The sequence below is a fragment of the Arachis stenosperma genome, chromosome 9 (genome assembly GCF_014773155.1).
Source record: "Arachis stenosperma cultivar V10309 chromosome 9, arast.V10309.gnm1.PFL2, whole genome shotgun sequence".
NCBI classification, from domain to species: Eukaryota; Viridiplantae; Streptophyta; class Magnoliopsida; order Fabales; family Fabaceae; genus Arachis; species Arachis stenosperma.
Genome location: NC_080385.1, coordinates 155215978 through 155240286, shown reverse-complemented (window position 1 = coordinate 155240286; position 24309 = coordinate 155215978). Strand labels below are relative to the sequence as shown.

General features: G+C 33.6%; 4 protein-coding genes across 4 annotated transcripts; 2 read left to right on the top strand and 2 right to left on the bottom strand.

The window, feature by feature from the left end:
* The first annotated feature begins 143 nt into the window (after positions 1-143).
* Positions 144-2084, top strand: LOC130951368 (F-box protein SKIP22-like). Its single transcript, XM_057880018.1, has one exon. It carries the CDS (start codon positions 201-203, stop codon positions 1623-1625), a length of 1425 nt encoding a protein of 474 aa, XP_057736001.1. The 5' UTR covers positions 144-200; the 3' UTR covers positions 1626-2084.
* Positions 2085-9940: 7856 nt separating this feature from the next.
* LOC130948425 (tubulin alpha chain) lies at positions 9941-12462 on the top strand. Its single transcript, XM_057877143.1, has 4 exons — positions 9941-10172; positions 10780-11014; positions 11129-11499; positions 11594-12462. Exons 1-4 carry the CDS (start codon positions 10080-10082, stop codon positions 12245-12247), a joined length of 1353 nt encoding a protein of 450 aa, XP_057733126.1. The 5' UTR covers positions 9941-10079; the 3' UTR covers positions 12248-12462.
* A 1214-nt stretch (positions 12463-13676) lies between these two features.
* Positions 13677-14457, bottom strand: LOC130947285 (agamous-like MADS-box protein AGL62). The gene has a single exon (XM_057875944.1). The coding sequence runs from the start codon at positions 14455-14457 to the stop codon at positions 13756-13758; it is 702 nt and encodes a 233-aa protein (XP_057731927.1). The 3' UTR covers positions 13677-13755.
* A 3468-nt stretch (positions 14458-17925) lies between these two features.
* Positions 17926-18705, bottom strand: LOC130950201 (agamous-like MADS-box protein AGL62). The gene has a single exon (XM_057878730.1). It carries the CDS (start codon positions 18703-18705, stop codon positions 17926-17928), a length of 780 nt encoding a protein of 259 aa, XP_057734713.1.
* Positions 18706-24309: the final 5604 nt, after the last annotated feature.

Sequence of the window (24309 nt, the reverse complement as noted above, 5' to 3'; positions counted from 1 at the left end):
AACAATTTTTTCATTTTAATTTTTGTTAATATTGAATAGCTAAAGATAATTTAAATAATTTATTTAACCATTGATAATTAGCAAGTTACCTTTTATTATTGAAATAGCGTTTTAACCAAATATAAAGAGACCGACATATATGGTTGTGTAGTTATCCTTCTTCTCTACTGAACAGAAATCAATTTGGCCAAAAAGCAACGATGTTGAAGCTGAGAGTCAGATCCCTGGAATCCAAAGAAACCCTAAAGATCGAAGTTCCCGGTTGCTGGTCATTGCAGCAACTCAAAGACACCATTTCACATGTCATCTCGTCATCTTCATCTTCTTCTCTTCATCTATCCCTCAACAGGAGGGACGAAATCCACGCTTCCTCGCCGGACGACTCCATCAAATCTCTAGGCATCGCCTATGGAGATCTTGTCTTCTACACCCTCAACCCCACCGCCTTCTCCACCGAAACTCAAACCCTCCTTCACAAACCCACCCCACAAGAACCATTCAATTCATGCGACGTGCCCTCGATTCAACACTCTTCTGAAATCCTCATGGTTGACGCTCCCTCGATTCCCGAGGCGGAAAATATTCCGTCTTTGGAGTCTTCAGCTGCGGAAACCGTCGATATGGCTGATGGGTCTGGTGGAGAGGAAGTGGTTGTCAGGAAGACCAATTCCGAAGCTTCGTTCGTCAAAAGGGTGTTGAAAGAAGCGAATGGAAATGACGTTACCGACCTCAAGTTGTTGGTTCTCACGGTACATGCTGTTATTCTGGAATCTGGGTTCGTTCGTGCTGATAAGATTTCGCCTTTGTCGGTTGCTTCCTCTCCTGTTCTGGATGAGTGGCCTTCAGCTTCAGCTTCTTCGATATCGTTGAGGTATACTCTGCCTGAGATTCTAACTAGTGATTCTGGTGTTTCGCGTACTGTGTTATTGAAATTTCAGACATTAGGGCATCTTGTGAATGTTTATGGGTCTTTGTTTGATGATGCTGGGTCGGAGGTCCATAGGGTGTCTTTGGATAAGCGTAAATTTGCCAAGCCCTTGAAGTTGATGCTGGGAAATTTTGAATCCAAGGATAATTTTGATGATGATGCTGTTGTTGATCAACAAAGTGAGATTTTTGAGTTGTGGAAGATGGTGAAGGATAGGCTTGCATTGCCATTATTGATTGATCTTTGTGACAAAGCTGGATTGGATCCTCCACCGTGTTTTATGAGGCTCCCCACAGAACTTAAGATCATGATTTTGGAGCGTCTTCCTGGTGTTGATGTGGCAAGGATTGCTTGCTTGTGTACAGAACTGGAATACCTGTCTGGCAATAATGACCTCTGGAGGAAGAAGTTTGAGGAGGAGTTTGGAGTTGATGGGCGTAGAGCGGTGTTCTTTAAGGAGTTATTTGCTTTACACTGGGGAACAAGGAAGAGATCGATGCGACCGGTTTTTCCTATTCAAATGAGGCAACGACCTTATGCATTATTCCCAGCAAGGAGGGACCGTAATCCTTTTGGAATACCTTCAATTGTGGGTGGAGACTATGATCGGCTCCCAGGATTCGGTCAACAATTCCCTACATACTCACCAAGGCGGACTTTCCTCCCACCGTGTCACCGTGGAGGATTCCATCACTAGTATGCTGATTTGAATTTCTCTTCCAGAAATCAAATATATCTTGTTGAGTGCTGGGGCCAAATCCTTGGTAATAGTTTACCTATTTCTACTTGTTTGTTTCTTGAAGATCTTGTTAGTGTTAATGCGGCATAAGTGGCTGGTTGTAAGTACAAACATGAATGGCTACTTGTTTAGGTGGTTGTTAATATCCTTACCCTTTGGCTGTTCATTTGTTTTGGTATTTTGGATATATACATATACATTTTAGTTAGGCTCTGAATAGTTTATTTTCATAAGCCTTCATGTACTATCTTTGGTTCTACAATTCTGGGTAAGAACAATTTCTGTTTCAGAACAATCTTATCCAAGGATGTATGCAACCTTATATTTCTGAAGTGCACAGTCTACTATATTATGATTATTTTTTCAACCTTCAAATATGAAGCATGCCAAGCAATACAATTACAGCATTTAGTTTTAGTAGCCCAGTGCTCTGATAATATTCTTAAGCTTCTAGGTTTCTTCTAGTATGAATCATTGGCCTTGGTGCATCTTCGATCCTAATGCAATATTATTAATCCTGAATTGCATAGTTGGTATCAACATTATCAACAGCGAAGATTATGCTTATGCATTCCTCTAAAGAGGTAGGATGAATATTATGCTGAACCAAAACAAAAGCGAGTTAATAGGATTCTACCATGCATGGGATGCGGGAAATGCTAAATATGTTTAAAGTTAAACGTGTTAAAACTTAAATTCATTAGGGAAGTTAAATTGATATACAGATAGTAGAAGGAAAAACAGTAACTGCTTGGGCTTACGTTGTTCGTGGCTGATTACTGATAGTAGAAGTTAAATTGATATCCAGATACTAGAAGAAAAAACAGTAACTGATTAGGGTAAGCAGATATATCAACCATGTATGAATATGCTTCTCTCTCTCTTGGGTAGACTATAAATTGTTGGAAATATTGTTCTGGCAATTTCGAAAAAGAAAAGATGTAGAGTTGCTCTTTCTGTTAACAAATGTGCTTTTTTCAATATTCAATCTGCTGCCCCACATAATAATACTCATTGGATATATTAAAGCTTTCTAGTCTTCTCCTTGGATTGAAAAGCTTGCTAGCCATGAAGTATAGAAAAGGATACCCCATTGCATAAAGCCATAAACTCAATACATTCATTAACTATCCTTTAAGAAAAAGAAATGAACGCCTTGTAGTGATGCAAACTAGAAGCTCATCTCTAGACTGTGGGTGCCATATTCTATTGGGAATACCAAAGATCAAAAAACGTAATCCAGGAGTCCATTGCACCATTAGATCATATTGTCTTTGTAACACCAAAAACCATTTTAACACTCATAAGTTGAATGATCAATTGAAAAAAAAGAGAGAGAACGATCTTGTCAGTGAACAATATTTCTTTTCTCTTGTCAGTGTTGTGAAATAAATAAGAAAGATGTTCTAAATATAAATATAAAATAAAGATATATAACTAGAAAACTCTAATATTAATATAATTAACTCGATAAATAATTTATATATTTATATGCAGTAGCGTAAAGATAAATAGAGAGATATTATTAATAGTGTATAAAGAGAGAAGATAATTTTATTGTTGTAAAGAGAGAGAAAAAGGGGAATATTTGTAATTGTGTGTGTAAAATTTATTTGTCTCGTTCATGCTTTTATAGGCAAACAAATTCTACTTTTCAAACTTTATTAATTGTACTTTATCATAAGAATTTGCTCTTTTCAGCATAGGAAATCAGATCTACCCATAAATAAGCATTCATCCTTATCCATCCTTGTTGTAACACTCCCCCTTGGATGCTAATTTAGGAATATGTCTCATTAAAACCTTACTAAAGAAAAACCCAGTAGAAAAAAAACTTTAGTGAAGGAAAAAGAGTACAATATCCTTTGTGACGGGAGGTGCTCATTAAAAACCTTGTCAAGAAAAACCCAATAGGGAAAAAACCTGACCAAGGAAAAAAGAGTACAGTCACCCCCTCTTGTCGACATCAATTGATGTCTCGAAATCGGCACATCCCAATCTCATGTACCAATCTTTCAAAGGAAGATTTTGGGAGTGACTTTGTAAATAAATGTGCCAGATTGTCACTTGAGTGGATCTATTGGACATCAATTGTCCCTTGGTTTTGAAGATCATGAGTGAAGAAGAATTTGGGAGAAATATGCTTTGTTCTATCACCTTTGATGTATCCGCCTTTAAGTTGAGCAATGCATGTTGTATTATCTTCAAACAGGACAGTTGGAGCTATCTTATGATCAATCAGTCCACATGATGACAGAATATATTGAATCAGACTCCTCAGCCAAAAACATTCGCGACTAACTTCATGTATCGCTAGTATTTCGGCATGATTAGAGGATGTTGCAGCAGTCGTCTGTTTCGTGGACCTCCATGATATAGCTGTACCACCATATGTAAATAGGTATCCTATTTGAGATCTCCCTTTTATGTGGATCAGACAAGTATCCAGCATCTGCCTAACTAACTAATTGTGACTTGGATCCATAGGGATAAAACAATCACATATCAATCGTTCCATGAAGATATCGAAAGATTTGCTTGATTCCACTCCAATGTCTTCTGGTTGGAGAGGAACTATACCTTGCTAGTAAATTCACTGCGAATGATATGTCAAGTCGCTTATTATTAGCAAGATACATTAACGCTCCAATAGCACTAAAATATGGTACTTCAAGATCAAGGATATCTTCATTTTCTTCTTTAGGACGGAATTGATCCTTTTCCACATCCAAAGACCTTACGATCATTGGGGTACTTAATGGATGTGACTTATCCATATAAAATCTCTTCAAGATCTTTTCTGTGTATGTTGTTTGATGAATAAAGATCCCATTTTTTGTATGTTCGATCTGCAGGCCGAGACAAAATTTAGTCTTTCCAAGATCTTTCATCTCAAACTCTTCTTTTAGAGTTTTTATAATTGTTGGAATCTCTTCGCGAGTTCCAATGATATTTAAATCATCAACGTAAACAGCAATTATAATGAATCTAGATGCAGATTTCTTTATGAAAATACATGGACAGATATTATCATTCTTGAATCCATTTTTTGCCAGATACTCAGTAAGACAATTATACTATATACATCCAAATTGCTTTAGACCATATAAAGATCTTTGTAATTTGACTGAGTATAACCCTTGCGAATATTCATTGTATGGTTTAGATATCTTTAGTCCTTCAGAGACTTTCATATAGATATCCCAATCTAATGAGCCGTATAAATAGGCTATTACCACATCCATTAAATGCATATGTAGTTTATGATATGCAAATAAATTGACCAAATAATGCAATGTTATCGCATCCACTACAGGGGAATACGTTTCTTCATAATCTATACTGGACCTTTGTGAAAAACCTTGTGCTACAAGTCGGGCTTTATAGCGCACAACTTCATTTTTCTCATTTCGTTTTCTCACAAATACCCGTCGGTATCCAATAGGTTTTACATCTTCAGGTGTACGGACTACAGGTCTAAAGACTTCACGTTTTGCAAGTGAGTCTAATTCAGCCTTCATGGCTTCTTCCCATTTTGGCCAATCATTTCTTTGTCGACATTCTTCGACTGATCTTGGCTCAAGATCCTTATTTTCATGCATGATATTTAATGCCACATTATATGTAAATATTTCATTGACAATTGTCTTATTTCGGTCACATTTCTCTCATGTAAAGACATAATTTATCGAGATCTCATCATTTTCACAATTTTCAGGTACATGAACGTCTTCTGGCGTTAAAACTATATTAAAATTTTGGACAACTGCAGGTGTCTTTACTATGTCTTTTTCAACAGGAATATTATTTACCTCTTTTTGCTTTCGAGGATTTTTGTCTTTGGAACCGACAAGCCTGCCACGCTTCTGGCGTGTATTTGCTTCGATGGCAATTTGTCCAACTGGGACATCAATTCGAATTGAGGCATTTTCCGCTGGTATATACGACTTGGTTATCCTCTTTGTATCGGAAAATGCACCAGGCAATTCATTTGCCATTCTTTGCAAATGTATAATCTTTTGAACTTCTAGTTCACATTGCCCTGATCGAGGATCTAAATGCATCAACGATGATACATTCCAATTAAGTTCCTTTTCAGGAAACTTATTCTCTTTCCTTAATATTGAAAATTTTGATTCATCAAAAAGATAATCCGTAAATCGGGCTTTAAATATATCTCCAGTTTGTATCTCAAGATACCTCACTATAGAGGGAGAATCATATCCAACATATATTCCTAATTTTTTTGAGGTCTCATTTTGGTGCGATTAGGTGGTGCAATGAGAACATATATCGCACACCCAAATATTCTTAAATGGGAAACATTTGGCTGTTGGCCAAAAGCTAATTGCATAGGAGAGAATTGATGGTAACTCGTTGGCCTCAAACGAATAAGTGCTGCGGCATGTAAAATAGCATGCCCCCAAACCGAGGTTGGAATATTTATTCTCATACGTAAGGGTCTAGCAATCAATTGGAGGCGTTTAATAAGTGATTATGCTAACCCATTTTGTGTGTGAACATAAGCTACTGGATGTTTAACACTTATTCCATTAGCCATACAATAAGCATCAAAAGCTTGGAAAATAAATTCACCAACATTATCAAGACGAATTGCTTTGATTGGATTTTCTGAAAATTGTGCTTTCAATCGAATAATTTGAGTCAGTAATCTCGCAAACGCCAGGTTGCGAGAAGATAATAAGCACACATGTGACCATCTCGAAGATGTGTCTATTAGGACCATAAAATATCTAAAAGATCCACATGGTGGATGAATAGGTCAACATATATCACCTTGAATCATTTCTAGGAATTCAGGGGACTCAAATCCAATCTTTATTGGTGATGACCTTAAAATTAATTTCCCTTGAGAACATGCAGCACAACAAAATTCACTAGATTTAAGAATCTTCTAGTTCTTTAGTGAATGCCCATGGGAGTTTTCAATAATTCTCCACATCATGATTGTTTCCGGATGACCTAATCTATCATGCTAAGTTATGAATTCATTTGGACTAGTAAACTTCTGGTTTACAGTGGCATGTGATTCAATTGCACTAATCTTGGTATAATACAACCCAGATGAAAGTGAGGACAACTTTTCTAATATAACCTTTTTATTTAAATCATGAGTTGTGATACATAAATACTCATGACTTCCCTCATTCATAGTTTCAATATGATATCCATTTCGGCGAATATCTTTAAAACTCAACAAGTTTCTTCGAGACTTGGTAGACAACAGTGCATTATTTATTATGAATTTTGTTCCTCCGGGAAACAAAATTATAGCTCTTCCGGAGCCTTCAATCACATTGCCTGAGCCAATTATAGTATTAACACATTCTTCTTTTGGCACAAAAAGGGTAAAATATATATCACTTTTGAGAATGGTGTGCGAACTTGCACTATCCGCAAGGCAAATATCTTCACTATATGTCATTGTCATTCTCTTCAAACACAAATAATAATAAAATGAGTAATAATACATGCACAGTCAAATTGAATTCTTGATTAGAATTATTTTTCTAAGAAACAATGTACATAATATCATATACTAAAATTTTATTTTAAAACTTGACACATTTAATTATTTCAAAATTCATGAACATTAATATTTCATTATTTATATACATCATATTTGAAACTCAAATACATAGAAAATAAAACTTAACAATAAGTTTCATATAATATTTATTTACATGAATACTTAACAATCTCACATATTAAATTATTCCATCATTGATCAAATTACCAATATTTTCTTCAGGATCCTCAAAGAAATCAGATACATCATAATGAGTGGGGAAACTTTCAACATCATTTGAAATGAAATTCGACTCTTTTGCCTTGTCGTCTTTTTTTAAAGATGTCTGGTAAAGATCGACTAGGTGCCTTGGTGTACGACAGGTACGCGACCAATGACCCTTTCCACCACAACGGAAATACTTATCCTCTGTTGATTTAATTTGCCCATTATTCCTTTCTTTATCCCACTTCTGGTGAGATCCTTTTTTTTGAACATAATTTCTTTTCCTTCTATAATTTTTCTTGTTGCCAAAATCTTGCCATTTACCTCTTCTGGGGTAATGATTTGCCACATTTACTTCAGGAAATGGGGCGGCGCCAGCTGGGCGCTTCATGATTTCTTAAAAGTAATTCATTGTTGCGTTCAGCAACAAGAAGGCAAGAAATTAACTTAGAATATTTTTTAAAGCCTTTTTCTCGATACTGCTGCTGCATGAGCACATTCGAGGCATGGAAGGTCGAGAAAGTTTTCTCCAATATATCATTATCAGTTATCTTTTTCCCACACAATTTCATTCGTGAGGTGATTCGAAACATTGCAGAATTATATTAATTTATGGATTTAAAATCTTGTAGACGCAAGTGCGTCCATTCATATCGGGCTTGAGTAAGTATCACCGTCTTTTGATGATTATACCTTTCTTCAAGGTCTTTGCACATAACTGCAGGATCTTTTAATGTGAGGTATTCATTTTTCAATCCTTCGTCAAGACGACGACGAAGGAAAATCATGGCCTTGGCTTTATCCTTCTGGGATACATTATTTTCAGCCTTAATGGTATCTCCAAGATCCGTTGAATCAAGATAGATTTCAGCATCTAGTATCCATAATAAATAATTGTTTCCAGATATATCAAGAGTATTGAATTCAATATGAGAGAGTTTCGACATAATGAAAATTTGTTACCTGAGTCTTCCTAAAAATTTGATCAGAGTCTCGTGCTGATAACGTGTTGTGAAATAAATAAGGAAGATGTTCTAAATATAAAATAAAGACATGTAACTAGAAAACTCTAATATTAATATAATTAGCTCGATAAATAATTTATACATTTATATGCAGTATCGTAAAGATAGATAGAGAGATATTATTAATAGTGTATAAAGAGAGAAGATAATTTTATTGCTATAAAGAGAGAGAGAGAAAGGAGAGTATTTGTAATTGTGTGTGTAACATTTATTTGCCTCGATCATGTTTTTATAGGCAAACAAATTCTACTTTCCAAACTTTATTAATTGTACTTTGTTATGAGAAGTTGCTCTTTTCAGCATAGAAAATAAGATCAACCCATAAATGAGCATCCGTCCTTATCCATCCTTGTTGTGTAACTAGGGGTGGCAAAACGGGCTAGCCCGCCCCAACTAGCCCCGCCCCGCCTAGGCCTGCCCCATAAACGGGGCGGACCAGCCCGCCCCGCCAACTAAAATGGGTTCAAAATGCTAGCCCACCCCGCTTTATGGCGGATTGACAGGTTGGCGAGCTAGTCCACTTGACTCTTTTTTTTTGAAAAATAAAATTTATTAAAATTAACAAAAAATAATAATTAAAAAATCAAATACAAATAAAAAATAGTCGAATTATAATATTAATTTTTTTTACTTTTTTTATTTTTAACTTCAATAAAATTGTTCAAAATAATATTTGTTAATAGAATTATCTTTATTTTAAAAAATAAATCACATAATTTGAGCATATATACGAAATTGTAAAATAAAATAAATAACTAAAAGAAGAATAAAAGCAAAAAATGAAAAAAAGTGTTTAAAAAATCTATAATTATTAATTTTATAATAATAATCACTCTTTTATTTAATAAAAAAAATCATCGGCTCGACAGACCGGTCCGCCCCGTCGTGCCAAAATCCGCCAATTTGGCGTGCAGGTTTGGCGAATTTTTTTAATTTGGCGGACTCCAAATCCTAACCCAATCCGCTCTTTTTGTAAATTTTGCGGATCGGCCCAACAAACTCGACCCGATTTGCCCCCTAGTTGTAACAGTATGAGATTTTACCACATAAATTTGGTAGATGAATTTGGCAAACAACTTTCATCTTTGGCCCCACCGGAATTAAATAAACCCCTTAGATAAACCCCATTTAAAATGTTTTGGCCCGTACATGGTTTTGAATTTCAAAATTGACAATCCAGAAACGATAAACGGTAAAAAAACAAAAACGGCAGTGGCCAATTTAAGATACGCACGCCGGCCACTGAGCCACTTGGTAGTAGCTCAATTTAAACACCGGTAAAGTGGGGCGGCAAAAAATATAAAATTCAAAAACAGAGGAAAAAAAGGAAAAGAGAAAGGCTGTTTAACCATGGTTACCAGGTTAGGTTACCGTGGAGCCAATTGGAAACAGACATCTCAACCCATGCCGTCCGTCCCGCATTCCCAACTAACCATAGTTGTCTCTCTTATCTCACTCTACTATAAATAAAACCCAACTCTCAGAGAGGCGCACACATTCCATTTGTGTTATCCCATCTCCGCTTCTCAGAAGAAGGCGTCTTCATAAACGCCTTCTCTCTTCTTTGTCTTTCAACTCTCGTTCTCTATACTCTCTCTTCATTTCGTTTCTTGTGTAGTTTGATCTGCGAAGATGAGAGAGTGCATCTCCGTTCACATTGGTCAGGCCGGTATCCAGGTCGGAAATGCTTGCTGGGAGCTCTACTGTCTCGAGCACGGTATCGGCGTATGTCTCTTCCTTCCTTCCTTCCTTCCTTCTCTGCAACATTACTTCTCTTTTTGTTTCATTTATCTATAGATCTGTTTTTCAATTTTCTATTAAGCATTTTCTCTTCATTTTCCACCTTAAGTTTTGCTCTGACTTAATAGATCTAAGTGAATTTGAGCTCTTTTGTTCTCGTTTAGGTAGGATTTCTACGTTATCCGCGTTGTTGTTTCAAAGTTTGTTTGCCTGTATTGCTAGATCTGCCTTAGTTTATTCTTGCATTGCTCGATTTGTGTGTAGATCTGTAACATTTCGACTATGATCTGTCTATGAAAGCTGATATTGGCTCGGAATTTACTCTCTAATGTTAGGATCCGTAGAAAATTTAAGAGAGATTTGAATTAATCCTTGTGTATAGATCTTATCTGAGCTCGATGCACCTGATAATTTAGCTCATTTTATTCGAGGATTTGTATAGGGAATCATTTCTAGCTACTTCTAAACTTGTAATTTAGTAATTTTAATTTAATGAAACATTAATTTCTCTCTCGAGGCTTCTAAAGGTGTTCTGTATAAGATTTGTTTTGTTCCCTGACTAACTAAACACTGGAATCGAATTGCTGTGCAGCCTGATGGGCAAATGCCAAGTGACCACACCGTTGGCGGTGGTGACGATGCTTTCAACACATTCTTCAGTGAGACTGGTGCTGGAAAGCATGTTCCACGTGCTGTTTTTGTAGATCTGGAGCCCACCGTCATTGATGAGGTGAGGACTGGAACTTATCGTCAGCTCTTCCACCCTGAGCAGCTCATCAGCGGAAAAGAAGATGCTGCCAACAACTTTGCCCGTGGTCATTATACCAGTAAGTATCGATATTCAAATGCTATTAGCTTTTTCTTTTTCCTTTTTATCTTAATTTGGTTTGTGTGATTGTGATATGTCTGATATCGTATCTGTTGTGTTCTTTCTCTCTCAGTTGGTAAAGAGATCGTAGACCTGTGCTTGGATCGCATCAGGAAGCTTGCTGATAACTGTACTGGTCTTCAGGGCTTCTTGGTCTTCAACGCAGTTGGTGGTGGCACTGGATCCGGGCTTGGATCCCTTCTTCTTGAGCGCCTGTCAGTTGATTATGGCAAGAAATCAAAGCTTGGGTTCACAGTGTACCCTTCTCCTCAGGTGTCCACCTCTGTCGTTGAGCCATACAACAGTGTCCTCTCCACTCACTCCCTCTTGGAGCACACTGATGTTGCTGTTCTCTTGGACAATGAAGCCATTTATGACATCTGCAGACGCTCCCTTGATATTGAGCGTCCCACCTACACCAACCTCAACCGCCTCGTGTCGCAGGTATCAATTTTGCACCTCTGATTATTGTTGCTTTTTTAGTTGATTTTTTCTGATGTGAACTTGGATTGATGGTTCATTTTGTTTATAATTTCAGGTGATTTCTTCATTGACTGCTTCCTTGAGGTTTGATGGTGCCCTCAATGTGGATGTGACTGAATTCCAGACCAACCTGGTCCCATACCCCAGAATCCACTTTATGCTTTCTTCCTATGCACCAGTTATCTCTGCTGAGAAGGCCTATCATGAACAGCTTTCAGTGTCAGAAATCACCAACAGTGCATTTGAGCCGTCATCCATGATGGCCAAGTGTGATCCACGTCATGGAAAGTACATGGCATGTTGTCTCATGTACCGTGGTGATGTTGTACCCAAAGATGTCAATGCTGCAGTTGCCACCATCAAGACCAAGCGCACCATTCAATTTGTGGATTGGTGCCCCACTGGTTTCAAGTGTGGTATTAACTACCAGCCACCTACTGTTGTTCCGGGCGGTGATCTTGCCAAGGTGCAGAGGGCAGTGTGCATGATTTCAAACTCTACTAGTGTGGCTGAGGTGTTTGGTCGCATTGACCACAAGTTTGACCTCATGTATGCCAAGCGTGCTTTTGTTCACTGGTATGTGGGTGAGGGTATGGAAGAAGGTGAATTTTCAGAAGCTCGTGAGGACCTTGCTGCCCTCGAGAAGGATTATGAAGAAGTTGGTGCTGAGTCTGCTGAGGGTGGAGATGATGATATCGAGGACTATTAGAAGACTTGATTCTCGGCCCTTGTTTGGCATTCGTGATGATCTTTTTATCGTTTCAACCTTTGTGAACTGTTTGCGTGTGTTGTTCATCTTAGTAGCATCGTTTTGTTGCTCATAAGATTTCCCTAGTTTAGTATCCGTTATTGACCTATGTGTGTCATTCCGAAATGTATGCCATTAAAATGTTTTTCACCATCATATACTTTACTTATCGTTTATTGCAGACGTGTCTTTTTATCCTATTAATTAAACTGATATCAAAATTTAATTTCAAACTGAAATAAACTGTTACAGCAATTCCAATGATATAATTTTTTACTATCATTTTTGACTTTTTATAATAATTGAATTGATTTGAAATTAAAATTTATATTGAATGTAACCTTTAAACTTTAAAGTGTGTGAAGAGAAACTGTCCAAGCATTGAAGATTGCTCTAATAATGAGAAAGATTTTGACTTTTGCAAAATCGACATTAATTCTTAGGATTTTACTGTATATTTTTGTCACAGTATGCATTTAGTTGCTAACTATCTTCCAATAAACAAGGACAACTCACATGGTGCATGTGTGCTTTATTTTCACAGTATCTCTTTGATTGTACCGGAAAAAATATACTTTCAATGCCATCAGTGTTGTAGCATATATGAGAATTAAAAATTTAGACCTGTATTGGTCTATTGGACAATGATAATGCATTCAATAGTTACATTCCAATTTCACTATAGAGAGTAATCCACTTTTACTTAATGTTAGTAGTTGTGTACATACATTATTATTTTTATTTTGGTAATACTATAGAAAAATTAGACATGGTGAATTAATTTTTTTATTAATCAGTAATAACGTTGTTATTTTTTTATAATATACTTTCTATATATGCCAATTATTTTTATTGTTTTTTATATATATAGATAACATTATCAAAATAGAAATAATTCACTGTTTAAGAGTTAAAAATACAATGATAAACATTAAGAATTTATTTAAGTTCATGATGCTCTCTTTCTAGCTAAAGAATTTGGATTCTTTGAAAAAAGGAAGTTAAAGCATTATTAAAGCCTGAAACGTTAGTGTTAGTGTGTTACCATTGTCCTAGCTAGAAAGAACATATATATTCTCTACTATGTAACCATTTCAAGCATACATTTATTATTATTATTATTATTATTATTATTATTATTATTATTATTATTATTATTATTATTATTAAATCTACATATCCAACAAAGTAACATAACAGCAAGAAAAAAGTGAAGTTTATTCTTGGGGACAAAGTAGTCCATGACATCAAAGGACAAATTATTTAATAATTCCAACCACAATGAACATATATACATCTTTTATTTCAAATAAGAAAGCAATTTATAGGAATCTTAAACAAACAACCAGTGAGGTACCAGTTGATGATTCACTTCTTCGGATCCCAAAATAAACCAAACAAATAATAATAAAACAATGAAATGCAAGATCATGATCGTTCCTATATACTCATTTTTGGAAAGAGAATTTTCAAAGATAACCATGACGAAAACCCATGTAATAGGCATTGTTATTAGGAGGAGGCAGTGTAGGAGCAACATTGAAGGCAGCAGCATCAGATTTGTTGTTATCAAATGCATGATCATAACGATTAAGTAATCCATTATTACTATTAACCCCAATAATTCGTGAATCCATGTTGGTTTGGTCCATCATGATGATTTTGCTAACATGTTTTGCCAAGTTCTTCTTGAGCTCCTCAATTGAGGCCTTTAGTTGGATCAATTCATGAAAACCAAGATCATCAGTAGAGCTTTCCCACCAAAACTGCCTCTGCCTCACTTTCCTCACATGATCAAGCTCCTCCCCACGCTTCTTCTCCATCTCCAAATGGTTAAGCAGTTGTGTAAGTTGCATATTGAGATCCCGGACATTGGCGTTTCTATGCGCCTCCACCAGTTGTTGAGTACTCGATATAGACTCGTGAGGAGCGTTCAGGACGAGATAACGATCGATTATAGATTCTACCTCCGGATGGCCAAAGGAGAAGGCCTTATCCGCCGGAGAGAAAACCACGATCGTTATCTCGACCCCACAAAGGGTGCAAAGTTCGCTTGCTTTCTTGAATAGCCCTGACCGCCTCTTAGAGAATGTAACTTGCAAGTGACTCTTTTTTGGAATTTTCTCAATAGGGATCTTTTGGCGACCTAAGCTGGATTTTTTCTTAGACATTCTTCAAAAGCTATGAACACAACCAAGAGAGAAAGAACAAGAGAAAAGAGAAACCCAAATGATTCTACTTCTCTTTGGTTTTTTGGGTTCCTTGAGTGGAAACTAACAAGAGAGATATATATACATATATAGTCCATCTTTGGTTCTTAGAAACAAAGTCAATTAATTTTCCATTTTATTGTTTTATGAATTTTTATTGTCACCCCAAAACGAGCAAGTTACATAATCTTTGATCTTAATACATGATTGAATGATGAAATAAACCTCCTCCTTGGAATTATTGGTAGCCATAGGAAAAATGGATTTTTACTTCTACAATATCTTAACCACATTCAATTCCTGGTTTAAAACTGCACTCTTAATGCTTATCAAAAACTACACTCAACGCGTTAATTTTCTTTATTGCTATTTAGCATAATCTTAGTTGGACTCTCGTAAATTATAATGGTTTGTCTTTAAGGTTACCGCCACATAAAAATGGATAGTAACTATCGAGTAAATTTTGTTGCCTCACGTAAACATTTGTATGACATTGGTTTTTCAACATATATCATCAACATAAAATTATTTCCTAAAAGACATTTTCTGATAAGATATTTTCATAGGAATTATTTTTCAATCAACACAATGTTTATACATGATTGGTCCTTTTAATGTTTGATTTATTTGCAAAAATGGAAATTCTCTCGATCCTTTAAAAGATTGTAATAGTAATTGGCTAACCAAATATGTTTTTCTTCTGTGGAGGCATATCTATTTTCATTAAAACAAACACAAACCTTAATGTATTAAAGTGTTTCATTCCATTTTCGCTTTTTTTTTTTTTCAACGGAGGGAATTTTTTATTAATGATTAATAACAAAATACGGTACATATACGATATATTTAATTTTGGAATAAATGAATTCATACATACATCATGATAAGCAATTCTTATCGAATTAATGGTTAAAATTATCTCTAAAAAATGACTCATTCTTTAAATTTATATTTAAAAAATTTATCAATTAATTAATTTTTTAAAATTATAAATTAAGAATTTTTGTTCTTTCATCACTCAATTAATAATTTATATCAACGATTGATAATATAAAAGATAAACTGACAATACACATGACATCTAACATGTCTAATTGGACGCTGAACAAATATATTTATGAAAATCTATCAATTTAGTTTATTTTTTAATTATATAAAGCATAATCTTAATATAATCTAACAATACTAAATTGATAAATTTCTATAAATATATTTGTCTAGTGTCTAATTAAACATACTATGTGTCATGTATGATGTAAGTTAACATTACATATCATCCATCGTTGTTAAAAACTATGAATTGATGAATGACTGAAGGATAAAAATAATTAATTTATAATTTTTATAGGATTAATTTGATTGATAAAATCTTTTAAGAATGAGTTTAAAAATCTAATTATCTTAAACACTAATTTCACTATTAATCTAATTCTTATTGGTTTATATTTTGGCTATTTTCAGTTTTATTAAATTACTATACACAATATTCGCACACAGAATTGATTAATTTAATTTAGGACTTGTGGTTGTCCTTTTTTTTTGGTATGATTCTTTAATCAAGTTTTTAGTGCTATATATTTCATTGGATTTAGTGGCAAATCCAAAAACCTTATGAAGGGTCAAAAATAAAAAACTGTATAAATTAAATATTGTGTTATATATTTAGTGATATTGGCTTTTTATTATTTTTAATTAAAAATTTTCAAGTATCATATTAAAATCGAAAGTTTTACCAAAAAAATAAGAATTTCATATTTTAATATCATTCATAAATAAATAAATTTTAAAAAACTCATTTATATCAAAGTTTTTTCGCATAAAACTCTCATTTTTGTCCTTTATTATTATAAAGATATAGCATGAATAGTATTGACCAGTTTCACTAATACTTTTAATATATGCATTTAAAATAAATTAATAAATACAATATGTAATTTATTTAGCATGTTCTGATTTTAATATTATAAAAAAAATAAATATTAATATAATTTAATTTTATGTATACATTTTCTTATTATATTCAGTTAGGAGTTGTTATAAAAATTACAGTATTTTTTATATGATAAATTGATAATAGATGTAAAAATTAAGGTAAAAAATAGAAAGAACAACAAAAAAATTTTAGATTCATTGGTGAATAAAATAATGAATATAAAGTGTAAGAAGTGGAGTTTGAACCGTACCCATATATATTTGTAGTATAATAATATCATCAATCAACCACTAGAATGTAATATACATTGTCAAATACTAAGACATCATATAATATATAATCAAGTTTGAAAATACTGGAAGGTCATGACCCACATTAGCTTTTTTTTTTTTTTTATAGTATCTCTTAGTCTAGTCGTAAGATAAAAATTAATCCATCGTAAATTAAAGTTCTATTTAAGAGTTTATTATCGATTAATGAATTGTTGATCAATAAATTACTACATACATAAAACAAAATTTAAATTTTTGAAACTCGCTTAACCAAATTAATAAATTAACTATTAAACTAATCCAACTTGATTGAGTCGCACCCTTTTTCCCTCTTTCTTTCCCCCAGTTGAAGCCCATATAATATGTAGCCCCGGCCCCATAAGAAAGGTATTGAAACTGAAATGATTATTGATAAAATATGTTTGCCTCCTAAAAAATTACACCAACTCCGATCTTTAGCGGTTGAAAAAGAGCTTTTAATATACTGTGTGCGAATATTGTGTATAGTAATTTAAAAAAAATTTGTTAAGTCTGTCAAATTGATGGGTTATAATATGATTTTATCTAATTTATCTTATTTTCCCAATTGAAGGATTACTTTTTAATGGTAATTTGGTAATTTAAATTTATTTATGAGTTTTATCATTTGAAACTAAAAAATTTTAAATATTTCATCAATTCCACAAAACTCTTATTTTCTAATTCTCTCATCATACATTGAGGACTTCTGATGGACTTAAAACTTATTGCAAAATTAAAGGATATGGAAAATATTATTAATAAAAGATGACCTTTAATTTATTTTAACCACAACAAGAATAGTATACATATAGAGCAACACTATCGCAACTGAAAATTAAAATAGAAATGATAGCCACAATCAACAATACATGAAGATATATGGTTCAAGACCAATTAGCTAGCTAGCTTGCTAAGATGAGATGAATCCTAAACCCTAATAATAGGTCCTATATCCATGTAACAACATGAAACTAATTAGACTTATTTTCTACATAAGCTAAAAAAATTAACATAAACTAGAATAGAGATTAACATAAACTAGAACAAAGAAATGATATTTGTAATACTTTTTTGTATATCTTCTATTCATATTATAAAGGATAAGTTTTATACTAATCACTTTTAATACAAAAAAAAGAAGGTATACAAAAAATATAAGTAAAAGTAGTACTTATAATATTTATTGTTATGAATAATAGAAATTCAAAACAATCCACCCATATTTCCAAATCCTCCCATACCAGTGTTGATGTTAAAACCATGTTGGTGCAACATGCTCCAATCAGCAAACATGGGATTATGCATCAAACGGTTCTCGCCGTTAAGCATCAGAGGTTGACGAATATGAGAAGCAAATAGTTGAGACACATGATGAGTTGTTGGTGGTGGGAAAGGAGGTTGGTGATGCACCACATCACTTGAAGATGGCAAACCAAGGAGTGGCTGAGGAGGGTTAGCAACAATGCCTTGAATATGGAGCTTTTCAGCATAGTACATAACACTCTTCTTGAGTTTTTCTAAAGCCGCCTTCAGTTGGTTAAGTTGGGTCTTGTCCATATTTTCAATGGACAAAGCCCACCAGAACTGTGTCATGACAGTTTTCTGAAGGCGGCTCAATTCATCGCTACGTTTTTTTTCGACGTCCAGCTGATTGCTAATTCGTGTGAGCTGTTCGTTCAGCTCACACACACTAGCACTTCGCTGGGCCTCGATGAACTGCATGGTGCCAGAGCTATGCATGGACGCATGCATGAGGTAACGATCTATGATTGTTTGAACGCTTGGGTGGCCAAAGGAGAAGACCTTCTGTCCTGGGGAAAACACGATGATTGCCACTTCAGCACCACAGAGTGTGCAAAGTTCACTAGCTTTGTTAAACAACCCACCACGGCGCTTGGAAAATGTGACTTGGAGGTTGCTCTCATTGCTCATCTTCTTCATCTCAATCTTTTGGCGACCACGGCTTTTCCTAGCAGTAGACATGGTCAAGAGAATGAATGATCTAGCTTACTAGAGAAGAAAAAAAAATATGATATATGACTAATTAAGTGTATTTGGCAATGTATGTAATAAGATAATTATAAATGAGGGTGAGGGCTTTAATTTATAGGTGTTTTTGCATAGATATCCTTCCATTTGATAACACACAGTTGGCAAAAGGCAGGACGCCTTTAGAGTTAGCATTAAAATTACTTCTGAATTAAGAGATTCTGAAAATCTCAATTGTGTGGAGTATATAGTAGGGAGTTAATGTAAAGGGAAAAAGTAGGATTGTGTGCACTTCATATTCTAGCTTAGCCTATTCAACAGTTTCTGGATAAAATATTTAACAAGCAAATTCAGAATTTTGACATGAACAATTTTCGTCTTTTTACATTAATTTTACTAGTTTTTTACTTACAATTAGTTAATATTTTATTCTATTATTGTATTTACTTTAATATATTTTAACTATAATAGATATTTTTTTGTTGTCTTCATATAGTTTTTTGAAATCTTAATTCATGTTTCAAATGCAATTTTTTATGAAAAAGTCTAAAGAGCCAGCAACTTTATTAAATTCTGGTCAACATGTAATCATTCACACTATTGGATGAAATCTCACACCATTAAAAACATCGTTTATTGATGCTTGATGGCTACAAATCACAAAAGTTGTTGAACCCCTAGTACTCTTCCTTTTTTATTTTGATATTATAAAATAGCGTGAAACACGCACATATTGAATAAAAGAGTGTTTATCGAATAGAAAAGTATAGGTAAACAATAAAAATACTAAACAATGTGAACAATGGATATATTAGATGATCAATTCACTAGGTATGAAAATAGTTATTTTAATATTAAGATTTAGGTGGATAATTTGAGAATGTAGTGTGTTTTTACTTTCCTGAGTCAATTTAAAGCCCATTATTCAAATTATTCACAAAAATTATTATCTACTTAACAAAATCCGAATTATACTTTTATAAATAAATAAAAAAATTCTTCTCCTACAATACGCTCTCAAAAATTATTTATGTCACAAACATCCCCATAAATTTATTAAACACTAAATTATCTACTATTTAAGTGATTCACCAACCCTAAATCAATTTAAAAAAATTTGGCCTGAAAAACAATTAAGATTGGAAGAATATCACCTTGCAACTGTCGTGTTGCACCGCCGCCAATTTAGACTTCTGTAAGTAATTTTAATGAGAATAATTACAGAAAATAAAAAATAATTTAAATTTTTTTTAAATAGTTGTTACAGATTTAAAGTTTGAGAGAAAGAATTCAATTTGTGAATTATCTCTTTTAACAATGTTATCAAAGATAAACACAAATTAAATAAAATACACATCATACTAAAATATTTAAAAAAAAGTAACAACTAATAAGCCATAATAATAGACCCTCAAATAAATAAATTAAAATTACATGACAAAACATAAATAAATTTTTATTCATACGTTATTGAGCACTCTAAAAATTATATTTGCCTTGTTTTGATTTTCTCCCAAATGATTTTACCATACTAACTATTTATATCATTCTAATTTGAGTTAAATACTTTTTTCGTCTTTAAATTTTGGGTCAAAATTAAAATCGTCTCCAACATTTTTTTTATTAAAATCATATTCAATATTACAAAACATTATAAGATCATTCTTTTATCCATGAATAATAATATTTTTCGAACCATTTTGATCTTAAACAAAAAAAACCTCCATTCACCACTAACACCTGCATCACGATCACAATCACTACCATGGTTCTGAAAATCGAACCGGATTGCCCAGTTCAACTGGATTAACCAAAAACCGATCACCTAACCGATCCGAATAAGGTCAGAAATCGCTTGACAAAAAACCGGTAAAAAATCGATCGAACTGGCAATTAATCGGTGAACCGATAGAATCGTCCGATTTTTTAGCGGATTTTTGGTTTGCAAGTATAACCCCTAAACGGCGTCGTTTTGCCTCTATAAAAAAAAAGAAAAGAAAGGAAAGGATAAACAAACGTAAACAAGCTGAACCCTAATCAGTAATCACCCCAACACCCACAGCAACAATCTCTCCTCTCTTCGCAGCCCACCGCCGTCGCCACTAATCAAGCAGCCCGTCACCATCGCCACTGCATCCCGCCATCGAGCAGAGACGGCAAAGGCACCGCAACCACCACCGCGTCCTCTTTCGTCACCGAGCTCGCCTCTCTTCGCAGCCCACCGCCATCGCCACCAATCGAGCAGCCCATCGCCATCGCCACCGCATCCCGCCATCGAGCAGCGATGGCAAAGGCACCGCAACCACCACCGCGTCCTCTTTCGTCGCCGAGCTCGCCTATTCTTTCATTGCCGTTACTCACCGCCGGTAAGTAATCTTCTGTTATTCACTTATTCCTCCTCGCTGCCCTCTGATTTTCTGATTTATTTGTTTGCTAGATTCAAGATTTTGATTTATTTGTTATCTGTTCATGATTTATTTGTTTACTGCTTCATGATTTTGGTTGCTGAATTATTTATTTGTTTATGGTTTTATGAGGTGATAGAGCAAATTGGTATTGAGATAATAGTATGCCCAAGATCCAATCTATCATGATTGGCTCTCGTGCAAGTGGGAGATTGTTGGGAATAAGTAGTATGACCATAATCTAATCAATCATGTGTCAAATAATTTGTTATTGTTATTATATTAAAATATTAATATAATAAGGTCCTTGATTAAATTTAGAGATTTATCATTGTGATAGTGATCATAATATTGAGAGATAAATCTTTTATAATTTAATCTAAATTGTTCTTGGTCATAGGATTATTAAAAAGGACATTAATAATCCAGAAAGATCAATATATATATAATGGTCTTCATTGGATGAAGATTAATAGATCACATTTATTAAATTATATATATAGATGGTGCATATAGAGATATAACCATTGAACTGACTCACTTTGAGAATTCCTAATGGTTATAATTACCGTATATTTGTCAATAGGATATTCTCAAGATGAACATAGTAATAGAGTTTCCTTTGACCTGCGACTGTCATAGTAATCAAAGTATAATAAATACATTGTTAATTACTATGACAGTCGCAGGTCAAAGGAATCATTCAAATTTTATGATTCATATCATAACTCAATTTGAAAACAGAATCAGTTAGGATCTCATCCAAATTTAGAAATAGAATAACTAATTATTCTCAAATCTCATTTAATATTCTCAATTATCATACTATTATTATATTTTTGGTGCTAGCAAAAAATATAATAATATTCCATCTGAATAATATAATTATTTATTTGATCAAACCAAAATAATAATTAAATAATTCTATAGCAAAGATTAGAACACTCACGAGTGTGTGACCCCATAGGTTCAATACTAAGCGGGTAGTAAATTAGTCATACTAAATTTACTAATCAAGGTTGGCGTCTAGCAACACTCCTCAACGACCCGATAGTATGAAGTAATATATTTTTACTAAGAACCTTAGAAGAACAAAGTATAATTCATTCCATCTTTCCAGCTCTTGGTTAACCCTTAGAGTATGGTTTAATTGTCAAACTCTAACTTGTTACCATTATTATAATGAATTGTGAATGACCTAAGAAACTCATTTCTTCATTCATTCAATCTCCTTGGCCAATGTTTTATTCATCTCAGTCACTATAATCATAGAACTCAAACTCTCTACCGAGAGTTGATGGATTCCTTATTGACTAATCATTAATTCTACAAGTATCTAAATCATACCCAATATTCATTCAACTAGCACCCTAGGGTATTAGGTGTCCGAAATCAAAGTATAATAAATACATTGTTAATTACTATGACAGTCGCAGGTCAAAGGAAACTCTATTACTATGTTCATCTTGAGAATATCCTATTGACAAATATACGGTAATTATAACCATTAGGAATTCTCAAAGTGAGTCAGTTCAATGGTTATATCTCTATATGCACAATCTATATATATATAATTTAATAAATGAGATCTATTAATCTTCATCCAATGAAGACCATTATATATATATTGATCTTTCTGGATTATTAATGTTCTTTTTAATAATCCTATGACCAAGAACAATTTAGATTAAATTATAAAAGATTTATCTCTCAATATTATGATCACTATCACAATGATAAATCTCTAAATTTAATCAAGGACCTTATTATATTAATATTTTAATATAATAACAATAACAAATTATTTGACACATGATTAATTAGATTATGGTCATACTACTTATTCCCAACAATTGGAAGAGGAGCATTTGGTTCTGCTTTTCTGGTTCTTCACAAGTCTGAGAAGAAGAAGTGAGAACACACAAAAGCCACTGTTTATCTTTTTGTTTTTCTTCAAACAATGCAGTATGAACACTTAGAGAAGGATGAAGATCGTTTTCTCAGTGAAAAATTGGACAACTCCATGAACAAAAATTCAATCTTTTTTTCGAGTTCGGTTGTTTTATTCCTGTAGCTATGATGTGAACTGCCAAACCATGCAACATGAAGAGAAGGAGATTGATTTTTATTTATATAATGGACAATCCAACAAATAAAGTTTCATTTTTTTAACTCCTTATTTCTGTTTTTAGATTTTGGTGTTTTTAATTGTTAGAATTATGTGAGAAACTGTACCAATTCAGTAGCAGTTAGGCTGTGAAGTCCAATTTGTTCTTCATTTTTTTTCATGGTTTCTTCAATGGCTGGTAGATATGTGCTGAGAAAGATTCGCTTGGCAAATCAAACTGAGAAGTTCAAACATACAGCACACCAAGAGGTTGGTCTAACAGATATTTTTCACCTGATACATACATGTAATTGTTTTTGTTATAATTTTATTTTAATATGAATTCTAAACTTAATTTGCCTAATTGATTGCACATACAATTCTTTTTCTCCAAATATACCTTTATTTTAAATAGTATCATTCAATCTATTTATACTTTACAGCCACAATTGAAGTGTTGCTAGATGATATGTACACAAGCCATGCCAATTTAAATATTCTTTTGGTTTCTTAGTATCACTATATTTCTCTTCCTTAATGATCTATGAAGTTGTTTAGTTATAAACTTTTGTGTTTGAAGTTGTTTGTGAACCTCTAATATTAAGTTATGAATAATTTATTATGTGAAATTTTAAATTTTATTAAGTTAGAAATTATTGAATTTATATATTTAAAATTATTTTTTGGTTTTTTAATAATTTTATTTAATATTTAATTAAATCAGTTGAACCCCGGTCGAACCAGTAAATTATTGAACCAGTGACCTCACCGGTTTATTGACCGATCCGGTTCTCGCAACCTTGATCACTACACACACCCTTCTCTTTCTCTCTCATATTGCAAAGAAGGCAACCACGGGCATGGCCTCTTCACTGCCGTCCACCACGGTGACCTTCTCACTGCCCACCATGACCCTTCTCTCCTCTCCTACACCATTGTCTACGATCGCCATTGTCAAAGGCCACATCCACATTATTTTCAACCTTCTAGATCAATCTCTTAACCCTGATGTTCTCGATTACTAGAAGTAAAACCCCACTAATATCTGTAAATCAATCTTTTCATTTTCTACTCTCATTTATTTGT